Source organism: Pollicipes pollicipes, unplaced genomic scaffold (assembly GCF_011947565.3).
Source record: "Pollicipes pollicipes isolate AB1234 unplaced genomic scaffold, Ppol_2.1 Scaffold_2555;HRSCAF=2994_pilon_pilon_pilon, whole genome shotgun sequence".
NCBI lineage: Eukaryota > Metazoa > Arthropoda > Thecostraca > Pollicipedomorpha > Pollicipedidae > Pollicipes > Pollicipes pollicipes.
In genome coordinates this window covers 1,142,233-1,165,111 of record NW_023596136.1, presented here as the reverse complement: position 1 = coordinate 1,165,111, position 22,879 = coordinate 1,142,233, and the positions used below count along the sequence as shown (strand labels likewise).

The following is a 22,879-nucleotide window of genomic DNA, read 5'->3' as shown; positions in this document are numbered from 1 at the left end:
TAAACGACCCCAAAAATGCCACAAATTTATGTGCATTCGAAAAAATTAACCTTTGCTCCACCTCTCGATGAATCTGTCAAGATCCACTCCCACTGAGGCTGCACGAGTTCGGCCTATTTTTTCGTATCGCTATAGTGGGACACGAATAACGCATTATGTGACACAATCTCACTCCGTTGATTAAAACAATGTAGCTAAAATGAAGCTTTTAAAGCTGGTGTACCTTTCTCGAACCTCCTGACCAGTGCGGATACACCCGGCGGCAGAGTCTTGTCCCGACTGCTCGCTTAGGCGAAAACCAGCGCACGGATTTCACACAGATTCTGTGATTCAGTCTGTTCTTTTTCGTGTGTATTGTTGTATGGCGTAATTAATTCGCTGGGCTTTTGATGTCTTTTTGGCACGAATAGACTGCTGTTTCAGGTTTCCCGTCCAATCGTACAGACGCTTATTCAACGTCAGCCGGTTTCACTCGCATGCCTGGACAATACAAAACTAAAACGATCTTTCAGGTATGCTATAACATATTTGGCTGGCCAACTAGTTAATGAGCTGTTAAATCTTCAGAATCATCTACAACCTGTTTAGACCACATCAGCTGGATGAAGGCCCTGCGCTCTCCAAGGTGTGACCCTAATGCGGGGTCACGTCTTTGGGGCGGCCAGAGAGCTGTAGCGCAGGCGTCGCCGGTCTCGTCGCTCCTCTTAACCGTTTAAAAAGTCATCAGCGATGTAGTTAGTGTTCATGGCTGCGCAGTTTTCACGGAGAACTTCCAGGGCAACTTCCTGACCGATCAGGAGCTCCGGGAATTGCCCATCTATTACGTTGAATGAGATGCCTAATTCGTGGGGCGCGACGTCCGGGCCAAATTGCTGGTCTGGCTAAGCATGCTGTCTAATAAAGGTTAATCGAGATAATCACTTGAGCCAATACACCTGCGTACTTAAGTGTCCCGATCAAGCTCACACTTCTCACATATATGTCTAATGTTACGACGGCATTTACATAGGGCGTGCAAACAGGTCGCAGCGAATTTCGGCAGTCTGCGTGTCAGTTTTCGCCATGTCGTAGTTTCTTTTCAAAACAAAACAAATATGGTGATCTATTTCAAAAAAGGTACTGCAAGCAGGACTTCCAAAGCATATGAAAGCGACGGTTTGAATGGCAGGTTTTAGAAACATTCAGGGTTTGACCGATGAAGTTATAATGGCGTGAAAATGTATCCAGTGCGTGGTTACTGGACGTTACGAAATTACACAGTATACGCAGTTTGCATCTAGTGCCGGATTCTATGGTCGGGAAAAGTGTGTATCATAACCTACGAGTTTTTATCACCTTTGTCCTATGTGGTATAAGCCTCGGAGGTCCTCCCCGCTAAGTGACAGATGTCACTGACGCCATTCACGTGCCGAAGCCACATACCTGTTCCTTATAGTTTTAAATCGTATTTCTTTTAAAGGGTCAGATCTGGTCCCAATAGTCAAGGTTAGACCTACCCTGACCTTGAGTGGTGTGACACTCAAAAGCTACCAAAACAACAGAAGCACACTTCTCCTTCATCACTCCAGGGTGATGCAGATTGGACGGCAGCCGCCAAAATCTCCTTGGGGTGCATTGACTGCGAGAAATAAACAATATTTCTATCCTTTAAGCAACATATCACCGACATGACCTTAAAAAGGGGTCATAGATGACGAACCATCGAGGTCAGGGTCTTCAAACTTTTACGCGTGTGAAAATGGCGGTAACTCAGCTGCCCCAAAATTTCAGTGTCGCATTCTTAACTGTTCATAAGCTTTTCTGGAAATATTTGGAGGTCGCGGTGGAGTGGAAGCCCTGAAACCTACCTTCGAATGGTGAGAATTTAATGAATTTAAGTGTGGCCGACCTCTTTATAACAAACATTCTAGCGCACGTCGCTAGTCACCATTTGCCAAACATCGTCGACTGAAGTCGTCTTATTAGCACCCGGAGACCGCGGCACAGCCGGTATTCGAGTCCGCGCAACGTGGGAGCATGGGGTTCCGGACAAATGGCCATTACGCAAGGCCTGGGCAGGAAGTTTAACATTTTGAACCGAGTCAAATAGCTTATATCTTATGTAATATCACGCCCCTGTTTTACGGATGCATAAGCTGACGGCGCATTGGCAGTGGGGCGATCGACCGCTTGCTCAATATCCTGGGTGCGGCGTACTGCCGGGCCCTAAGATTTTGTTTGGCAGCGTTCATAATGTGACTGCCCAACAAATGCCATAAGTGAATGTATTCCAAACTGCATTCCATATTGTATGGTGACCTTGCATGCTAAGCTGAGCTTGTAGGCTGCTCGTTCCCATGATCTCCGATAGGAGTCACGACGGCACAGCGAATTATTCTGGTCTATTTGTCAGACAGATCACGGATGACCTTTTCCTGTCAAACAAATCTTCCGACACGGCCACCGCTCGCCATCTCGACCTGCTGTGTTCTGTTGTCAGTTGCCAGTTGTTCACGATATCGATGATCGAAGTTCCTATAACTGTGAAAAGGAGCCTCTGGACATCCGGTCCCGGACCATCTCAGGGACCAAGCGGCCATCTAGGTTGTGAAGGGCGGCTGGTGGTCTAATGCCCGAAATGTCATATCAATGTTGAATTGTTTGCCATCTCGTGGGTTTATTGGCAGCGTTTTGACACTTGTAGCTCGAGGCGTCGGGGCATCTCGTGGGGGCAATGGGTGCTATGCCTCCGGCTGTTCGGGGCCGTGCACTTTCAGGACCACTGACCAAGTGCAGGGCGTGCCGTTCTCGGGAACACCCATCCGTTTGGCAGCTCGGCTGTGCTGCTTGGGACCCCTCAGCTCACAATGGACTCCTTGGCCATCTGGTGCCCACCGGGGACGGATAAGCTCGCGCCGCTGATACCAGGCAGCGGCACAGGACATCTGCCAAGCATGCCAACGGGAGACCTTGTGTGCCGTGGCACGAGCGCGCTGGTTGAGACGGCCGGTTATGGGCTTTAAGAGAAGAAGGAGAAGGGTGCGCTAGGTGACAATGCTGGCGGTCTTGCGTGATGTTTGGCGCAGACTGAATTACGTTTGCGCTAAGAATAAAAAGAAAGCATAAACATCATCGTGAGGCCACTGCATAACACACAGAGCGCTCACACACATCCATATGCCCGCAGCCATGGCTGTTTTTACACCGCGCACCATTTCCGGCCACAACCGATTTCCGGTGTCTTTCGGCGCGGACAAATGGTGCTTCATGGCTGACTCGCCCGGAAGACCGGAAAGCACGGCCAACGACAATGATGGATGGAAAAATAGCACTCCTATGAAAAAGAACAAGCAATGTAGCAGTGCTCCAACGGGATCTGGCGCCAATCGCTCATTGCCTTAAACTAATCGCGAGTGCCCCGTAAGCTGATCGCTAAATACCTCCTTCAGCCGTTTGCTGAGTGCCCTAAACTGATCGCTGAGGAGCACCCTAAACTGATCGCTGAGTGCCCTAAGCCAATCACTGAGTGCCCTAAGGCGATCACTAAGGAGCACCCTAAGCCGATCGCTGAGCGCGCTAAGCCGATCACTGAGTGCCCTAAGGCGATCGCTGATTACCATTAGCCGATCTCTGAGCTCTCTTGAGCTGATCGCCGAGTGCCCTCAGCCTCAGCGTCAGCAAGGTCTGCCGCTAGCTTCCGGACAATTGATTCAAAATTATACGACACGAGAGTTTCTGAACGGGTTCAGCATCAGCAGACATCAACTGATAGAGCTTAATCCGCCCGCGGGGGAGGGGGGAGTTGACTTTCCCTGCGGTTTTTCGGGCACAGGTCGAAAACGAAAGCCCGCAGCGACACAAAATTGTTCATGCATGTTTTTCTATCAATTTTGCATCTTTTGTAATTTAAAGTTTCATCTACCAAGACCAGTGACCTAGGACAGGTCAAAGAGGCCGACCTCTTAAAAACTTTGGGCACATAAGTTTGTGTGTTTGTGTAACAAGCTTGTGCAATATCGTAAACGATGCAAGTTTGTACGTATTTTGAGTACTTTTGGTGTTGTATGTGAGAAAAACAGTACTAACTTACATGCAGAACCATGCTATGACCACCGAGCATAAGACCTTGGCCCAGGTCATGACCTATCTCTATGGGCGCCTGCTGTAAAACACGTGCTGAGCTCAAAATAGGCAGGTTTTACGTAATTTTGGCCATAGAGTTCGATCATTCCACCGAAAACGTCTTAAGATGGAATCATAACGCATCTTGAGGTCACAATAGGTAATGCATGTCATATGAGGTCATCCAAAGTCAATAACATATGTGACCAGGATCGGAGAGATTACATGCACGAGTGTGACGCGTTTAACCACATATTTGTCCTGTTGGTTAAGCTGATTATATCTAATTTTACGTGCCAACAAAGCTATTCTCAATTCGTTACAAATACGTTGTGAAGCGTTGAAGGGACTGTGCATGATGTAAACGACAGCCATGCGATCTTGAGTACCTATAGACGTTCAATATGCTATTAATGATCACAAAAAAGTATTGTACTGGTCACATAGACCCGGTAAGCACATAGACTTTGTTCAGTTGGATAATCTATAGATTTGACCTAAACTGACCTCAGATGACCCCAAGGCTACCATAAAACAATATTCTTGTGTTTTGAATGCTTTGTCTCACAGCTGCACCTAATAAGGTAAACTAATTCAGAAGCACATTGTGAAGAACACTATCGTTCTTATAGGCTATTGCTGGGCCAATTTTTAACGGTGACGCTATCTGACCTGATCCATACGAGGAAACAGAACTGGTCGAAATGAGCTCCCCGCAGTCTTCATGCTTGTTTTCGTACTCTGTTTAGCCGTCGTTACGTGTTGACATGGGTTTTAACTGCATCCATCGGAACACAAGTTTGTGAGATTTCGTGACCTCTGGTGACCTCACGTTTGACCTAAGGCCAAAAGCTTTGGGCGAATTCTACGTGATTTGGTGAGACCTTCAAAACGGTGCATTTTCTTCTCATACGGCGTCTGGAAGTGTATGATTCCAGGGGGGAAGTAAACTTGCCCGCGCCGGGCCCAGTTGTCCCAGACCCCCGGCTGGACGCGAGTAAAAATCAAACTCTGCGACATATTTGATGCATAGCACTGTGATACAAACGGTATATAATATGCTTTTCAGCCATGGGCGACCCTTCAAATAAAGGATTGTCAGACACTTTTGACATGCCTAAACACCACCGAATGGGAATGAATTATTGAAAGTCACCAGTCCTGCTATTTCACCGGTGGCATGTTTTTTCCTCTAATTTTGACAAACGTCACCTGGTGGCACTGCCCTGGCTGCTTCACAATACACATCAGGAGATAACAGGCGAGGCACCTCCGCCGGCGCGATGGAAGGAACGACATCCATCCGATCCCCGCCCTGTCCTCCACTTTCTACCGTTTCTTATCATAATCGAATTTTTGCCATCACAATGGACACGCTTAAAGCCAGCAGTATGAGCGGATGTGCCGGCAGGTAACGCAACGCACTGCAATACGATATGGTGCCCACGCGAGCGCACCGGGCGGCGCAAGACGTCGACGCGTCTGTCCGGCGGTATACGTTTGTCCGGCAGTTGAGTTGGCTGGAGTTCCCGCCCTCTGATTTACCCACCAATGCCGGGGTGGGTTCCAGCCGCTGCAGGCAGTCGCTGTTCGCTCCTGGCTAGCACGGTCTGCGGCCGGCGGTAGCGGCTGCGCTGAAGGTCAGGTGACGTCAGAGGGCAGGACGGCCCGTACCGAGTGTTACGGCATGGTAAGCCTTCGCCTCAACTGAAAACCACCGGCCTGGAATTTCACGATCGGACGCTGGGGTCAAGGCTAATACAACAAGCACTGCCTGGCCAGGGTTCTGAACCCACAAATCTATCCGATCGATAGGTTTGCACAGAACCGTAAAAAGACATAACTGGAAAATAGTTATTGATTACGAACGAGGTCGCAGACCGAGCCAGCCTTAAACCATGAAAAAGCTTTCAGCTTGAGTGGACCAGCCAAGACTGGCCGGGTTGCCGGAATTTCTGGAAAGCAATATCGTTTCAACAAATGCGCGCGGGTTCATGCAGTTTTTAGCTACAAGAAGCGCAGTTATTCAGATGTTGTGCGGTGTGAATCGTTTGGCATTTGCACGCAAACTGTGTCATCAGGTGAGGTTTCCCTGCAGCATGTCGAAATCACACTTATTTCGGTCCCACCCATCCTGTTGGATTAACATGAGAATAAAAAGCTGAACTTGCAAAAAATCGAACGAAAATGGCAGGTTTGCACCTGATTCCGATCCCGACCATCCGGTGTCGAGCGGCACGAGACGAAGACCAAGCCGATGTGTGCAGCCTGTCACCGCTCTCATCCAGAAACCAGGGATTCCACTGTTTCGGTAACATTTTTAAAGATTGTTGTCCGATCCCAGGAACCAAGGCGCGAAGACGTGAGAGCAACTACGTGGTTTAGGCGCATCCAGCACCTACATCATTCGGATTCCGAAACTGGCTGATACGTAGATGCGCCAGCGTTTGATCGGAAAGAAGCCAGTACCTTGCCGTTTCCGAAACCTACCACATTCCCATTGCAATCATTTTTCGTAATAACTATCCCAGTTTCAAGAGGAATGGCGTTAATTGAGATCAGCTGGGTGATGAAGACTACGCAGACGTGACGCCCGGCTTACGATAATCAGTGATTATCATAAATTTTGGCGTTTTTGTCGCAACGCTTTGGCCCAATTGTAAAAATCGTTTATCAGTGCATAGTCACTAATTTAGCAGGTTAAAATCATCGCCGCTGACTAAGCTCACCGACAACCATTTTCCAAGCAAGTTGCTTTGTGAGCCGGCAGATGCTCTTTTCAGCGAACTACCTCCAGTTTCAATTCCATGAAGGATGCACTTTCCAACGCATTGGTGGAAGCTGTTGGTGTTGGCTTCTAAAGGCGCCTGACTAGTGGCTTTTTTTTGGACACGACCTATGTAAATCGGCAACCCTTTCATTCGTCATGATTTCGCTCGTCGCATACTGCAGATGGTGTTTTACTGGTTATTGGCGTCAATGGAAGCAGCATTGGTTACGCTGCGAAGGTCAACACCACTGCCACATTTCTGGCCACACTCTGACATAGTACTCGTCCTCGCAAAATGATTTAACATTTGTACTAAAATCGGACGCAGCGCCAACATACCGCCAATGTGATGTGTGTTGAATCTTATCATACTCTTCATACGTATAACAGCTGGTGAAATCCGCAACACTGATCCAAACCCGGAAGACAGGTTCAGAAATGCACGACCACTGAGGGAAACGCACAGCTACCCTCGTTGCCAGACTTGTGGAAACACATCTCAGGCGCCGTTACACAGGTCAGAACACAACTAATCGTGCTTTGAAAGTGATCACGTGATGGATTACATGCACTGAGAGAGACCAATTGACGGTGCGGTGAAAAGTCTGGACAGTAATAAAAAGGTTTTCAAACTCATATGGATTGAGATAAATTTGATGGAATCGCACCTATATCTTTTCCAAAATGGGTAAAATTCCAATCAAAAGCTGTCACCAGCTGTTATACGGATGAATCGTTGTGTGATGCTGCGGACACGAAGAGTGATACCCAATATCAAGCGCGCTGACCAGGTCGGAGTTCCCTTTGCCTATAATACGCCTTGTAGATGCGGAGGAAACACCCGAATGCTTGCCTTCTTTCTTTAGCCGTTTGTAAACGATGTCAAAAGCAAAGTTGGGAAGCCAGCCAGCTTTGTCAATGTATGTACACCAATGGGTTTGGTCATGGTGTAGTAAAGAACAAGTGAGGATGCTCGAATGTTTCCATGCAATGAATGCAGTGATTATTTTGTGCTTTGGATATAGCGTATTGGAGTAAGTGAAAGCACTAGCATTGTTCTCAATGCAGCTGTTATGACATTCCGTGCTTTGGAGGTGACAAAGTGCTCAATAACGGCATGGGGTGAAGTCACAAAATGCAATTTTTATTCCTTGGGTCTTCATGAGCACAAGGTGAAAATTAGAAGTGGTGAATTACCACCTATGTATCAACATTCGAGGTGCAAAATATTTGCTAAAAACAAAACTATTTCGATTGGTCTGTTGTGCACAGGGGCGCCATTACAGACACGGCGGCCCAGGCCCCTTTTCTGGCCCGGATTCGCTTGTTTTTCACCATAGACGGCTCCTGAAAGTTAAATATTGGTGCGGTGTGTACTAACTGAGCCACAGGCACCTCTCTGAAGAAAACCCTGGCTACACCGGTTGCGCATCATCGTTAATGAAGAGCATATGCTCCCAGCAGCGGCTAAGCTCAGCAACGAGCGAATGATCTCGGCAATAAGTGTGTAGAATCCTATAGCCATGGATTTCAACTGCTGTAGTAAATTTAACCCAGCGACACCGGCAAGAACTTTTGAAACGGGTCGTTTCTCTCCATTGTTTTGGCACTGGCATGTACTTTTACGATTGTAATTTACACCTGACATAAGTTCCTAAAAATGCGGGTTGTCGATTGTAAGTGAGACAATGCTGTCAATGCGTGCGGTCATGCTTGCAAATGCCGAGTCAGAGGCTGATGTGGCAGATGTGGCCTGTCCCGCCTGAACTGAAAACAAAAATAACCGCGCTGAAGCTGGTTATTGGCCCGCCGCCTTTGCCCGTTGCGGCGGCGTGCACGTCATCAACTGTGCGCCATTTCAGCCTATAGAAAAGTGAGTCCTGGACTGAAAGTGCGCCAGATATGTAAAATTGTAACACTGGTTCGATCGAGTCATCTGTCAAGGGCAGATTTTCTCAAACGGATTTGCTTTGTTGCTTTTTATGAACTTAACGAAATATGATCGATGCAAGCTCAGGGCCAAAACTTGGGGTGGGGAAGGGTGGGGAAAGGAATCAGCTCCAGATACCAAATTTGGTAGCGAAATATGTTATTGATCGATAAGTCGGTTGTTGAAAACCACTCCGTACACGTAGAGGCGTGGTGGACTCTTCATAGTTGTGGACGCGATTCCTTTATTGACTATCTGCCAAAATAATGCTTTCGCATGTCCAGGCTATCAAAGGGAGCAGACAGGAGTAAATCAACGAACACAGAATCCGGTAGTGAAAGTTATTGTTGATGGCTGACTTGAGGGGAATGTTTCACATTTGGAGATACGAAGCAAGCATCGCATATGATGAAACAAGCTATTGGTATGCTTTTTAAGTGAAAAAGACTGCTCTAGGCAGCACAGTTTTCTGTTTAGTTAATATGCTCCTCAATGCGTCATGGTTTGATTGCCTTGCACAGCACTGATTGAAAGCCAATTGACCGTCGTTATATCGGGAAATCGTGCTCACTAACATCAGACATGAACGCCTCGACAGTTATAGTTCTCTTGGCCTGGATCGCTGCATGGCTTATGAAATGGCAGGATTTGAGTGACGTTGTTATGACGTCATGAATGCCAAGGTGACTTTAAAATGCTTTCCCCAATATGCCTTTCCCATTTTCGCGGGCGCGCAGCTCAGAAACTAAGCGGCTTAAAAGCGGCAGGATTGTGAACAATTCCGAATGCCGAAAAGTCTTCAAGATGGCTGTTTCAGTTCAAAACCCCGTATAAATGTGGAACACCCGCTTTAAGTGTTGGACGAGGACAGTAAGTGTCGACGTGGCCGAAGCCTCTACGTTTATGTTTGTTTCTATGACGCATAGACTAAGCGTGCATACGTGGTTGCCGTCATAAAAGACAGAGAAGGTCATTTCAAATAACAAATCAGGCAATGATACCCAGTATGGGCTGTCGACTTGAGCTTTGAAAGCAAGACTCCGAAAGTGTACGCGATTAAAGCATATGTGATTGAAACCCATTATGTATAGACTTTAAGATTCAGAGATATGTCTGCATTGGCCCATGCTTTCAAGTGACAAGACAGAAATGGAAACGTAAAGCCAGTGGAAAGAAACGATTTTAAACATTACTATCCCGTGGTCGAATCTACCATTGACGACTGATTCGAACGCTGTGAAGAAGGATGCAAACATTGATGTGGCTGAGGAACTTACGATCAGGTGAGCATGTCTCAGTTTTCTGTGACGCACCAACGATGCGCGCATGCCTGTATCCCATCATAATTGACAACAGAAAGCAAAATATTTTCAGACACTAAATGAGGCGGTGAAATCTGCCATTGACGGATCACTCGACTTTCGCTGAGAAGGTCCCGTACGAAGACGTGGTTCACAGACTTGTGGTTGAGTCCGCTTCTCTTATCACCCACTGCGGCTCGCGGTTGGTGCTTGCATATCGCACGCCGTAGAAGTGGCAAAACCATAGGGATAAGAGTCTGTTTCAGATGCGGAATCCGCTCGTGGGACCTGACGTTGCCTGGGTGACTGGTGCGCTGCCATGAAGACGGCACGCGGCGACCGTCGGCGTAGTTGTTTTTGTGGCCGAGACACACGTTTTGCTTAAGTTGAATGACATTCAGCTAAGGGGATGCTTCACTCTTGAATATATTGAGGCACGTATCAGCCATGATAAGATAAGCCCGCTTATAACTATGGGCATACTTTTAAGTGAAAAAGCTGTTCAAAACGACACAATTTCTCTGCTTCAGTAAACGTGCTCCTCAATACATCATTGTTGATTGCGTTGTTGTGCCTCGCGCAACAGTAACTGACAGCCAAATGATGGCAGTTTGGTGTGGAAATCGTACTCACGAAGTACATATATGAACAAGTGGACAACTACACTTTTATAGGCCTTGAATGCCGCATGACCATTGAAATGACATGATTTGAATGACGTTATTATAACGTCATATATGTCTGGGTGACCTTGAAATAGTCTGCCCGAAATAGTCTGCTCATCCTTGCGAGGATGTAGCTAAGAAACTGGAGGGCTTAGGTCTTACGAAGGGCAAGGCTGTGAACTACACACAATGATCTTCAAAATGACTATTTCAGTTTGAAACGTCATACAGATGTAGAGGACTCTTCCAAATTTTGCTCATATGTTAGACATGATTTCAGACCATGTTGCCATCAATAGATAATTCGTTTTTGCCGTTTGTCGGACCGCCACGACAATTGCCAATGTCTGTCATTACAGCACCCTCCAGCGATGACTGCCGCGGAAGGTGCCTGCACCCTGCCCAACAGTTTAGTGCAACACACTTTGGTGCAACTTCTCGGAACACCTTGAATGTGACGTTCTTTGACCCTGAGAGTCCTAAAGCTATTCTTTACAAACTGAGGGCGATTCTTTCAAACCGACCGTATTCTCATCGGTTTAAGGGGCCCACACATTTGTCAACATGCCACACGGTGCGGCCAGCGGGCGAGTGCCGCGTCGGCGCGCCCATGTTTCCTTGAAACACGGCTGAAGTTCCGTGCGCCGCCGCGCACGCCACCGAACCGTCGGCCTTTGACGCGCCAGAATCGCCGCGACTGGCCGTGCATTGACGGACACGGACCACACGGCGCGGCCGGGCCGCGTGCGGCGCGCGTCCGCCCCGCCCGCCGCCCATGACGGTGAGGCTTTTGTTGGGGCCAGGGCTGGGCCGACGTGTCGGTCCCAGTCAGCACCGGGTCGACTCTGGCTTTGGGCGGCTCTGGCGCGAGGCTGCCAAACTTGGCGTGAGGCTGACAGTTGGCGGTGACGGGGCCGGGCTAGACATGCGGTGTTAAGGTCCGCGATGTAACGCAACTTTGGGGACGGCGCGCCCAGAGCGAAGTCTACGCCAAGTTGAGCAGTCGGTGGGCATCTGAAGTCGGTGGGCATCTGAAGAGGCTGATCGGGAAGGTCTTAAAGCTTCCAATTTTTTTGGAAAAACCTTGGCTACCGGGCACAAAAATTTCAAGGTAGTCAATACACCAAAGAAGGATGCACGCTATTCTTTATTGAACAATAAATCACGAATGCGAGGCCCTACAACGCATCAGTAGTAGTAATGTGAACATCGCCACCATTATTCAAGGGGAATGCGTAAAATTAAGTTTGTAAGATGCGGTTTCACGGTAAACTTTGCAACCATTTCAGCAAATTCATTTCTGATGGAATTGGAGACGGGAGACACAAAACTCAGTTTATACATTCACGTAGGTCGCACACATGGCATATGGTAATGAAAGGAAGGCAGATAATATTGCGATTACAGCAACAGGGCAAAATTATCCAAAAGCGTCATCAGAATAACTAGGCCGACAAACAAGCCTGCCATTAAAGGGGGTACTCCACATTTATATGGTGTTTTGATTTGAAATAGCCGCCTTACATACCTTTCGGTGCTGTTCACAACCCCGCTCTTTGTATGACCTCAGCCCCTTTAGGTTCTCAGCTAAACGCCCGCGAAAATAAAGAAAGGTAAAGAGGGGCGCAGCCAGAGCCTTGGCAAAGGGGAGGGGGCACGGGGCTGACAAAGGGCTCCCAGATAAACAAAGTGCCTCCCCTGTCAATCAAATTCATGGATATGGCCCACTTGCTATTGATGACATGTTTTTCTTATTTATATGTATATATATATATATATAGATATAAATATAAATATATATATATATATATATATATATATATATATATATATGTATATTATAGCCGGAATATAGGGCAGACGCTACCGCTAGATCAATATTGTCTTAGACTACAGTAAGTAAACTGACAAAATCATGCGTTAAATGACAGCATGAAATAAATCACCGGCGCTCTTCATTTTACAATGGTTAAGTGAACTCAAACCTACAATGGTTAAGGGAGCTCTAAAGTGAACTCAAACCGATGGCACTCAGAAGTTTTGTCAGAATTATATCTCGGTTGTACAGAGGTAGCAGGGATTCTGCGATTGTAGACCGTAGATCAAAATGGGTGGACAATTTGCATTAACACGACCAAGCCATGTTTGTCTGGATATGTTCAACAGTTAGTTAGAATTGATAAGTGGTACAAACGATGAAACGCAGTTTGAGCATGCGCACTCGCATATCTGAAAACTCGACACCAGGCGTTGCAGTCTCCATTGGCCGCGCGGTTCCGCGGCTAATACGAGGTCGTGACCAGCAGGTGGACGAAAATGATGAGACATCTGAAAAAGTACCTTAGAACGTTTTTGGACCCCAAATCGTACATTTAGAGATCTTATGGCGTATATTTTACACGTGCTGTTTTTAGATTGATAACAGTAACGTATTAGTCTTTACAGCACCGCAAAGTAATGCTGGAATGTGGTGGTAGAACTGAAAGAGTACGGCAAAATACTTATTTTTCGTGTTACTGTAACTATTAGTCTGTCCAGAGAACAACCTCAAAGTTGTGACCAATATTTTCTCGGTGTAATCTTTGTACTGCACGAATTAATTGTAAAAGACATTCAGAAATATTGTGTTACCATGGTCATTGTTGCGCAGTCGGCGCCCGTCCCCTGACGTTGCCTGCAGTGGTCAACGCCGCTCGGTTTAGCGAAAACTGCGATCCAAGCCATCGCTATCCTTGCTCCCTGAGATTACGGGCGTGTCGCTGAGGCTTTATGACACTCAGCTGCTTAAGAAATATGGCGCCGCCAGCCTTTCACCCTGGCGGGAAGGGCGGGCGCCGTGGGGAATCGAACACTATGCCTGTAGTTTCCCAGACGCGCAGTGTTTTGCGCAGGCGCGTAAACCACTACACTATCGGCATCCGACGCGCAGGCTCAACCCTTTTGATGGTTTTTCGCTATTTGATTCTGCAAAACAATGAACGTTCTCAGGGAAGCATGAGATAGCCTTGTGCGTTTTAAACTCATTTCTACCCATCTTTTTAACACTAACAAGACTCCTTATTGCTTTCAGGTGAAGGATTACTTTGAGTGCAATAGCACGGGCGCATTAATGTTCCCAGTGCAAAGGCTGAAGGGCCATCCTCGGCACTGTGACCCCTAACCGACACAGAAGCACACCATTGAGTCAGAACCCTGAACATTGTAAATCGCGGACCCCGGCCTCGTTTCAGCTTGGGAAATGGGTCTCAAGGGCTCAGATGAACATGGAGTCGACTGTTCGATGTTCGTGGTCTCCGAACGACCTGACACCCGCATTGTACTTGGTTCCTCAAATGGTGCAAGAGAACCTCAAGAGGACTATATTCCAGGTCACGACCCTACGGACCGCGATTCTTTACGTGACCTACGGCCAGTCCTTCGGGTCCTTATGCCCTGCCACCGGGCCGTCGGTCGTCGGTTCCGGTGGCCGCTCGGGCCCCTCTTCGGGCCTCATCGGACACTTCCCTTGGTCGGCTCGAGGCCTTTGCGAGCACATGGCCTTCTGTTAGGCACTGTGGGCCTCGGACAGATACAAGGCCCCTGCCAATGCAAATCGCTGGCTCCGGCTTTGTCCCTGTTTTGGAAAATGGACCCTCGGACCAATGCTGCCGTTGAGCCGACTGCGCGTTACCAGTGGTCTCTGACCAAAATATAGGCCTTTTTCAACTCAGTGGGCCCCTGATTAGCGCGCAGAGCCCCCTGGCTGGCGTTTAAGTGCTCGGCCCTACGGGCCGGAGCCCCTGAATGAGACGTCCGGCTGGTTTTTAAGGCCCCTAGTCGCAGCTTCCGAGGGATCCTTTTGACCCCTTGGAACCTAAGGGGGGGGAGGCACGTGCCCCCTTGTGTCCCCTCCCCCTGCCTGCGTTACTGAAGGTACATCGGGGAGAGTATTGTAAAGTCACTTTAACATTCATGAAATCATGATAACGTCATTCAAATCCTGTCATTCCATAAGCCATGAGGCGATCGAGACCAAGAAAATATGATTGCCGAGGCGTTCATATCTAGCGTTCGTGAGCGCAATTTCCAGATATAACGGCCATCAACTGGCTCTCGGTGTTGTGCAAGGTACGAAAACAAGGCAAGGTAACCAAACCACGACGCATTGAGCAGCACATTTACTACACAGGGAATTGTGATGTCTGAAGACCCAAAGAGCATACCAATTGCTATAAGTGAACTTGTTTCAACACCTCTGACGCGTGCTTCAATATCTTCAAATGTGAAACATTCCTTTTAAATCCATTATAGCATTGAACCCCCGCGGTGAGTGACAGGAAGAGGTATCACGCGATGTCGAGGAGGCTGCTTCAGCTTGTGGATGATTGTGAACGTCCATTCATTAGCGCAAACTCTTGGCACACATCCAGTGGACTGCACGGCCACTGCCAATGTATTCTGCCAACCGTGACGTCACGCGACCGTCGACTTCGGGTACGTGCGGAAAGTTCACCAGCAATCTCATGTTAAACAGTAGCATTCGGGCCGTTTTGCTTTCAAAGATCCCGAGTGCTCTGAAAAAGTATGACGCGCTAAGCATCAGGGATTTGAACATCATTTTCGCGAAATGGGGCTAAAATGAAATGTGCAGTGCGAATGAATTACTTAAAAGAAAGGCAGTTGTGAAACTGGATAGTCCACGCGGGATGACGCCATCTTTAAAACGCAAAATATTAGGATTTTGATTCCCGAAATTTGTTTTTGTACTGGCCACTCCTTTTATTATTTGCATCTAAAGTTTATTTATGTAAGCTGATATTTTAAGTGATCCAATTATTAGCTGTATTAATACGTTATAAGTTTGTATGTTCAAAAGTAAAACCAGTTCACATTCTTACGTTTTATTATTGGTCCAACTGTGGTTCGGACAATTTTGGGGTGTCATCATGCATTGTTCTTCTACATCCGCATTTACAAGAGGATTGAAATGAGGCATTGGTACCACGGATAGACTATTTGCTCGGGCTATCGTTCTCCCCTGGTTCCCAATGTTTCGGTCAATTAATTCCGGCCGTAGCCAGGTGTTATTTATGGAGTCATGAGAAGAACTGGATGGCCTTTTACTTTCATCCAAGTATGTGTCGCAGCTCGAATGTTCTCTTTGCATTGACTGGGATTGGGGTCTGCGTCACCTCATCGCGGGTCCAGCATACCACCAACTGAGCTGCCGTTTGTCCAGGTGACGTCAGTCGGTAGAAATCTGGACTCGCAACCAAAAGACCCCGGCTCGACTTCCTAAAAAACTAAACCAAACAAAACCAGTCACCCTCAGGACTCAGCGACACCCAATGACGGCCGGAGAGTTGACTGACCGAAACGTTACGAGCGTAACTAGCACACCAGACGAGAACGATGGTCCGAGCAACCATACCATCCGTGGAAATGCAGGATCATGCCATCCGTGGAATTGATTTTTAGACGCTTATTCTTGTTCGCTGTGCGCTCAGATTCTTATTTTAAGACTCTCTCCAAGCTATTAAACGAAGCGTGTTAAACTCTTCAACGTGGATAAATGTATGCAACCACTTGGCACGTGCGCCACGGGGCACATTGGACGCACAAATCGGACACATACAAGATACACTTTTAATTTACTAAAAAGTTGTTAATTTGCTGTCACTCGTACATGACGACCGCAGTAGGCTGAGCAAATTTTAAAACACAATTACCATGCCATAAAACTTTTTTTGCATTCGCAACACGCATCCATAGGACCCCAAATCAGATATATCACTCGTGGCAAGCACGCACCTCTGAGTGCATTTGATCGTCACCGGCTTCCATACGTTAATATTCCTGTTTTCGCCATGGTCGACTCAACCTAGTCATCGCATCTCGAGAATGTATGTGTTTCTTGTGAATATGGTATCTGCTTTTGAGTGGGCATATCCGATGCCGTTCGATTTCGCACTCTGAATACGTCCTTAAACGACTTGTATCTACGCGTGCTTTGTTTTACTTCAATAATCCGGTTGCGGAAGACCGCATTGTGCAATCGTGTTGCTGCTGCAATGTGCGCAGTGATTTTCCAGCCCTCAATTTAACATTCATGACACCCGTGTTGTTGATTACTTTCACGGAAAACGTATTTCAGTAACCAGGGTTGAGTATTGTAACCATCCGTTGATCTACAAAAGTAGCCCTAAAGTTTCGATCATTGCATATCGTTTTGCACTCTGTAAATATCCTGTTACTACACCACTTTCTAATTGGCATTCGCTTTCCGTCCGAAGTTGGCTTATTGAATCGGAACTTTTGCTTCTCTGTGATTGGGATCCACTTATGGCCTGGTGTCTGATGTTGGCGTGAGCGGAAATTGGAGCTTCATGGTGAAATATTCAGCAGCCACATGAAGATAACGCCCTTCATGATGTGAATTTAGTTCAAAGCTTATGCACATGCCCTGCTCCCATCCTGGTTATCATAATCGTCAGATCGAAATAACCGTGAACTAAATACCCTGTAGCTATGTGCCCACCTACATCTGAGTGTTTTCGTCCCTGTAGCCCTTTCTTAGTAAGCCCTAACGTCGTTAGCAAGAAGCAGGGGAAGTTCCGTGATGCAGTAGATATGCGAATTTTCCGTCTCCAGGGTGAACACTTTGATGGCCAGTTTTGAGGGTCACCTTGTCGCATGCTGATGTAAAAATGCTATGATTAAGAATGGATATGTGAAGCGGGTGTGTGTAGTTCGATGACAACCGGTTGGTCATGTCACTTATCGACAGCTGATTTCCGTCGTCGACAGCTGGCGTCTCGCGTCGTGCCAAATCGGGCCAGCACATGCCCTATCGAATTGCAATCGTTCCATCTGCTGTCATTACTCATCGACTGGCCATTAGACCAGTAGACGGAAAAAATGGCTGGCTGGCCAGGCGGCGAACTTTTCCATGGTGTCTGGCGGGCCGCAGGGTCGTGACGTTCGGCTGTCGTCGCTGCCGGGGCCTCACCTGACCGTCCAGGCCAGCGAGCTGAGCGTGGCGGCAGGATCAGACCACGCCTGCGCAGACCGGCAGGATCAGACCGCGCCTGCGCGGACCGGCAGGATCAGACCACACATGCGCAGACTGGCAAGATCAGACCACGCCTGCGCAGATGGGCAGGAGCAGATCACACGTGCGCAGACCGGCAGGATCAGACCGCGCCTGCGCAGACCGGCAGGATCAGACCACACCTGCGCAGACCGGCAGGATCAGACCGCGCCTGCGCAGATCGGCAGGATCAGACTGTGCCTGCACAGACCGGCAGGATCAGACTGGCAGGATCAGACCGCGCCTGCGCAGATCGGCAGGATCAGACTGTGCCTGCGCAGACCGGCAGGATCAGACTGGCAGGATCAGACCGCGCCTGCGCAGATCGGCAGGAGCAGATCACGCATGCGCAGACCGGCAGGATCAGACTGCGCATGCGCAGACCGGCAGGATCAGACCACCCCTGCGCAGATCGGCAGGATCAGACCACACCTGTGCAAACCTGCAGGATCAGACGACGCCTGCGCAGACCGGCAGGATCCGACCGCCCGTGCGCAGACCTGCAGGATCAGACCACGCCTGGGCAGACCAGCAGACGTACTCTCCGCCGCCCGTCTGCGCTACCCACTACGTGGTGTGTACCGTTACTAGGTGTTTGGAATGAGGCACAATATTCGTAAATGGCCGGTAAGAAGATGCTAATAAACCATTGCCGACATTGCCACTCACCATGTGCTAAGCGTCAGCAAAGCGCTGCTGTGTAAACGACACATAACCTGGCTCAAGAACTTGGCTGAATGTTTTGCCAAACTATTTCCGGCCCACAGAGCAGTCGGCGTCCAGGCAGATGCCTCTGCCAGGCGCGCAGCTTAAAGTAATGGGCCTAACTCTCGCTGGGACCGGTTATGCCCCGGATGCCTGTCCGGCGATAAGTGTCGATGAATAATGTCAGCAGGCTTAGGCAACCTTCGGCCGATTACCGCAGTACGCAGAAACACGCGATCGTCATTGTGTAGCATCCATAGAACCAGACGTAACATTGCCAAGGTTTCCAATGTATAAACAATGTTCTCATACGTAGAATAATGAAGGCTGGTCGGCCGGCTTGTGATCCAATATATCGTAATCCAACTATCGTATGCTGAATAAGAAGGTGGCTGGCCCTGCCCTAGCCTCATCTCCCAAAGAAGAGGGGGTGCCAAGCAATGGAACTGTTCCAAACACATTTGCCAAAATAATCCTTTGCTTCACACGCGGGTAGCTTGTAACTCCCCTACCCCATGCAACAAAAGTGACAGGAGGACAGACGCTCATTTATCTGTGGGAGTGAATCCTCTCTACAAAGACTGCTTCGAATGTCTCATCCCCCACAGGGCTAACAGATGATCAAAACGCCATCAATCGGCAAAAACTGAAGGTGTTCTTTCTATGTTTGAACCCACCCATCATTTCAAGACTTGCTTTGGAGGGAAGAGTTCATAGTATGAGCTGCCTGCCGTCAACCACAAGGACGCTAGAATCCAGAATTGTTCCGGCAGGGGAAGACGGGTGTAAAATTGTATTCAAAATGCTGTGAGTTTCAGAGATCAATTGCTGCGACATCACTCAATATTTGGTGTCTAAATTATTCAATATTCCTACACCGGGGAAAGAAACACATATGCCTAGTTACCGCGCTGAAGTACACACTTGCGTCGGAACTATCAGCCACAAAAATGTGTGATGTTTTTCTCGAATTGACTAACCTTGCTCAAAAGGATTCAAGTCTGGTAACACTTTTTCAATGCGGCGAATGACGGGTATCACCCACATGAAATTTCCGCCACGAGATAAGATGTCGCGCCATTTGTTCTGCTTTGGAAAATGATGACTTGGATAAGATACAGAAGGAAAGTGGTACCCACAAAATTTGTATTTCATGCTTATTTTTAAGAACAGCTCCTCGGCTGCAGAGTTCCTGTTCACCTCAGGGTTAGCTGCTTTTCTATTCAAATGTTGGTCATTGGGGCAAAACAGACAAGCCTCTTGATACCTTGAAATAACTGGCCAAACTTAGAAGTGCCGGCCATTACATACAGCACGATGCATAGCGTGTTCTCAAAAACGTACACATGACCTGTTCTTTGTTAACATCTCACCCGGTTACAGTGCCAATTCTAATAAATAGGTTCCAAAAACCTTGCCGTTGCAACGAACATACATTTTCTGCCACAGGAAGCATTGATGAGCTATTAGGATTCATGATTCATAAGATTGTTTCATCACGATCATGTCAAGAACGGAAAGGTAATTTTAAAGCAGCAAAGACACGCAACAACAAAAGTGATGCAAATGCATCCTTACCGGCTTTGTTTGTACCATAAGGAACACTGCGACCATGGGAGTTGGATAAGTGGCAATACTCATGCTGGCTTATTTCTCGAACAGATTTTTCTTGAATCCAGCGCAGAATTCGAGCGCGTCTTTCATGATCCGTGACTCTCGTTAGAGGGCTCCGCAAGGCTAGGAAGAGTCTCTTGGACAGAAGTTTGTCACGGCCACATGTGCGCGTGACGTTTTTTCGTGAACAATGTCTGACAAGGAGCTAAATCTCTCTTCAGTCAGTTTTTGAAAGTGGAAGCGAGTTAAATAACGCGTTTAGCGTCACACATCTGTTAGCTTGGCATAAGTGACTTGATCCGTACGGATTTATTAATGTCGCGTCATCACAACAGCATAGTGAATGAAAACCAACGGGCTTCATTCCAGATGCTTTCACATACTCACCTTTTACACAATGCAGGTTATGAGGTTTTCCAACACATTGGCCCTGTGCCATCTCGAGCGATCTCTCACGGCGGCCTGACCAGCAGATGCAGAACAGCTGCAGGATTTCCAACACATTGGCCCTGTGCCATCTCGAGCGATCTCTCACGGCGGCCTGACCAGCAGATGCAGAACAGCTGCAGGATTTCCAACACATTGGCCCTGTGCCATCTCGAGTGATCTCTCACGGTGGCCTGACTAGCAGATGCAGAACAGTTGCAGGAAGACATCTGCTGGCTCCAGCGCACGTGCCGCATAGGCCGGTCTGCTGTATAGACGCCCGGTGTGTGTTCGGAAGAAGCCTCCTCCTCCCCCGCACTGATGCCCGATGGTTTTGGATAGTACCGCCCATTTGTAGCAGATCGATGTCTGCTATTTCCGGATGTTTCGCGTACGGCTCCCGCAGCCATTGCTGCTACGGTATGTCCTTAACAAGTCAGGCGCTGTCTGAATTAAAGAGAGTGTTGCACATTTCTTCTGGAGGAGCAATGTTTAATACCTATCGGTGCAGTTTGCAGCCCTGCCCTTTTTAAGAGCAAAACACCTCAAGTTTCTGAGCTATACGCCGGCGAAAATTGGAAGTTTTTTCGGGGAGAGTATTTTAAGGTCAACTTGGAATTCATGACTTCACAATAACGCCATTCGAATCTTGTCATTCCATAAGTCATGCGGCGATCAAGGCCGATAAAAGTAGAATGGTCGTGTCGTTTATAGCCTGCGTTTGCGAGCACGATTTCCAGATGCCACGGCCGTCACTTTGCTCTTGATCAATGTTGTGCAAGGGACGGTGACGTAATCAAACATTGAGGTACTGAGGGGCATATTCACTAAACAGGAATATTGTGCTGTCTGGAGCAGTCTTTTCCAATTAAAAGTATACCAATGGTTATAAGTGAGCATATTTCATCATATCTGATGCTTGCTTCTCTATCTTCAAATGTGGATCATCCGCTTTCAGCTTACGCTCCCTCCCCCCAGGCTGAATGACAAGCATATTCCTAACCGAAGTTCCATACCCGAAAGCCTGTGGGCATTGCCTGTTTTTAAGCCTGTATAAGCCTAAGCCTATATGTTCCATAGGCTTACAATCAACAGGGCCCTAAACAATGCGGGTAGATTAATAAATCTACCCGCATAAATAATAAATAAAAAATAATAATAACTAAAAAGTGAATGCTATGCGCACCGCAGGCCAAAATGCATGCACCCATAACAACGTTATGACGCATGGCATTTTTGGAATGAAAAACAATTTAAGACTGGAGTGATAACCTAACTCCTCGTAGAGGAAAACCAGGAGAATAAAGATATAGATGCGTTGATGGCTATTCCCTTATTCACTTTTGCTAATTGTTTCGGTAAAGGCATGTTGCCAAAACATCAATGCATCCATATTTACACTCTCCTGGTTTCTCTCCGAGGAATGAGACTAGACTGCTGTGTTATCTATGTCAATAATGGTGCGCGCAAATGCACTTGACAACTTATGAAAAAATCATTTCATCAAGAGCCACTCTGAATGAAGTGATATCGTTGAATACGAACCAACTGCTGTTCGAATGCCGCGGATAATTATAAGTTCTTCTCCCTCATGTGTAACGTCCCAAGCAGACTTACCAACGGTGTTTGATTGGATCTTAATCGCAATTGCCAATCTGGTCAATGACACGGAGGCCACGACTTTTTCGGATTTGTGTTTGCGCTGCTGTCACCACAGTGTGATTTGCTCTCTACGCGGACACCACCAATCAGAGACAATGTCTGCGCTGACATCGCCAATCAGAGGCAATGCCAGATGCAAATGTAAAATTGGGTAGCGCCTGCGAGCCATGCTTTGCTGGGAACGGCATGCTTAACGCAGGAAAACTGGTATATATCTTTCTTAAATATCTTTCCAGAATACAACAAACATGATGCAAGCGAGCGAAGTTAATCCCTCCCTGGTCGTAGGTACATGGTTAACCGCCAAACCACTTGATATGTCACAAGTAAAACCCTCTATTTATCGACCTTGCCTGTAACACGCGCCGAGAAGCGTGCATGCCCCGTTCTGACTCGGGCTTCTCTCCTGCTTCCGTCTGCAGGCGGTGCCTACGGCGGTTCTCGCCGGCGCCCGGCACCTGATGGCGGACCGGCCGTGCCCGGTCCGCCTGCTCGCGCTGCTGGTGCCGCTGCTGCTGCCGCCGGCCGGCGCCCAGGCCCTGACGGCGGTCACGCCGTCGCTCAGCGGCGACCCGCTGGCGGTGCTCGGCGCCGGCGAGGTCCGCACGCTCTCCGAGCTGACGGAGCGGCTGGGGC

The 22,879-nt window shown here is 48.0% G+C and overlaps 1 protein-coding gene across 1 annotated transcript in view; it reads left to right on the top strand.

Annotated features, from left to right (window-relative positions):
* Positions 1–17,695: 17,695 nt before the first annotated feature.
* The window catches only part of LOC119107292 (lutropin-choriogonadotropic hormone receptor), a 53,978-nt gene continuing 48,794 nt past the window's right edge, over positions 17,696–22,879 (top strand). The window contains exons 1-3 of the mRNA XM_037230717.1: positions 17,696–17,782; positions 18,285–18,410; positions 22,780–22,842. Coding sequence (XP_037086612.1) covers positions 17,696–17,782; positions 18,285–18,410; positions 22,780–22,842 — 276 coding nt within the window. The remainder of the gene's footprint in view (positions 17,783–18,284; positions 18,411–22,779; positions 22,843–22,879) is intronic.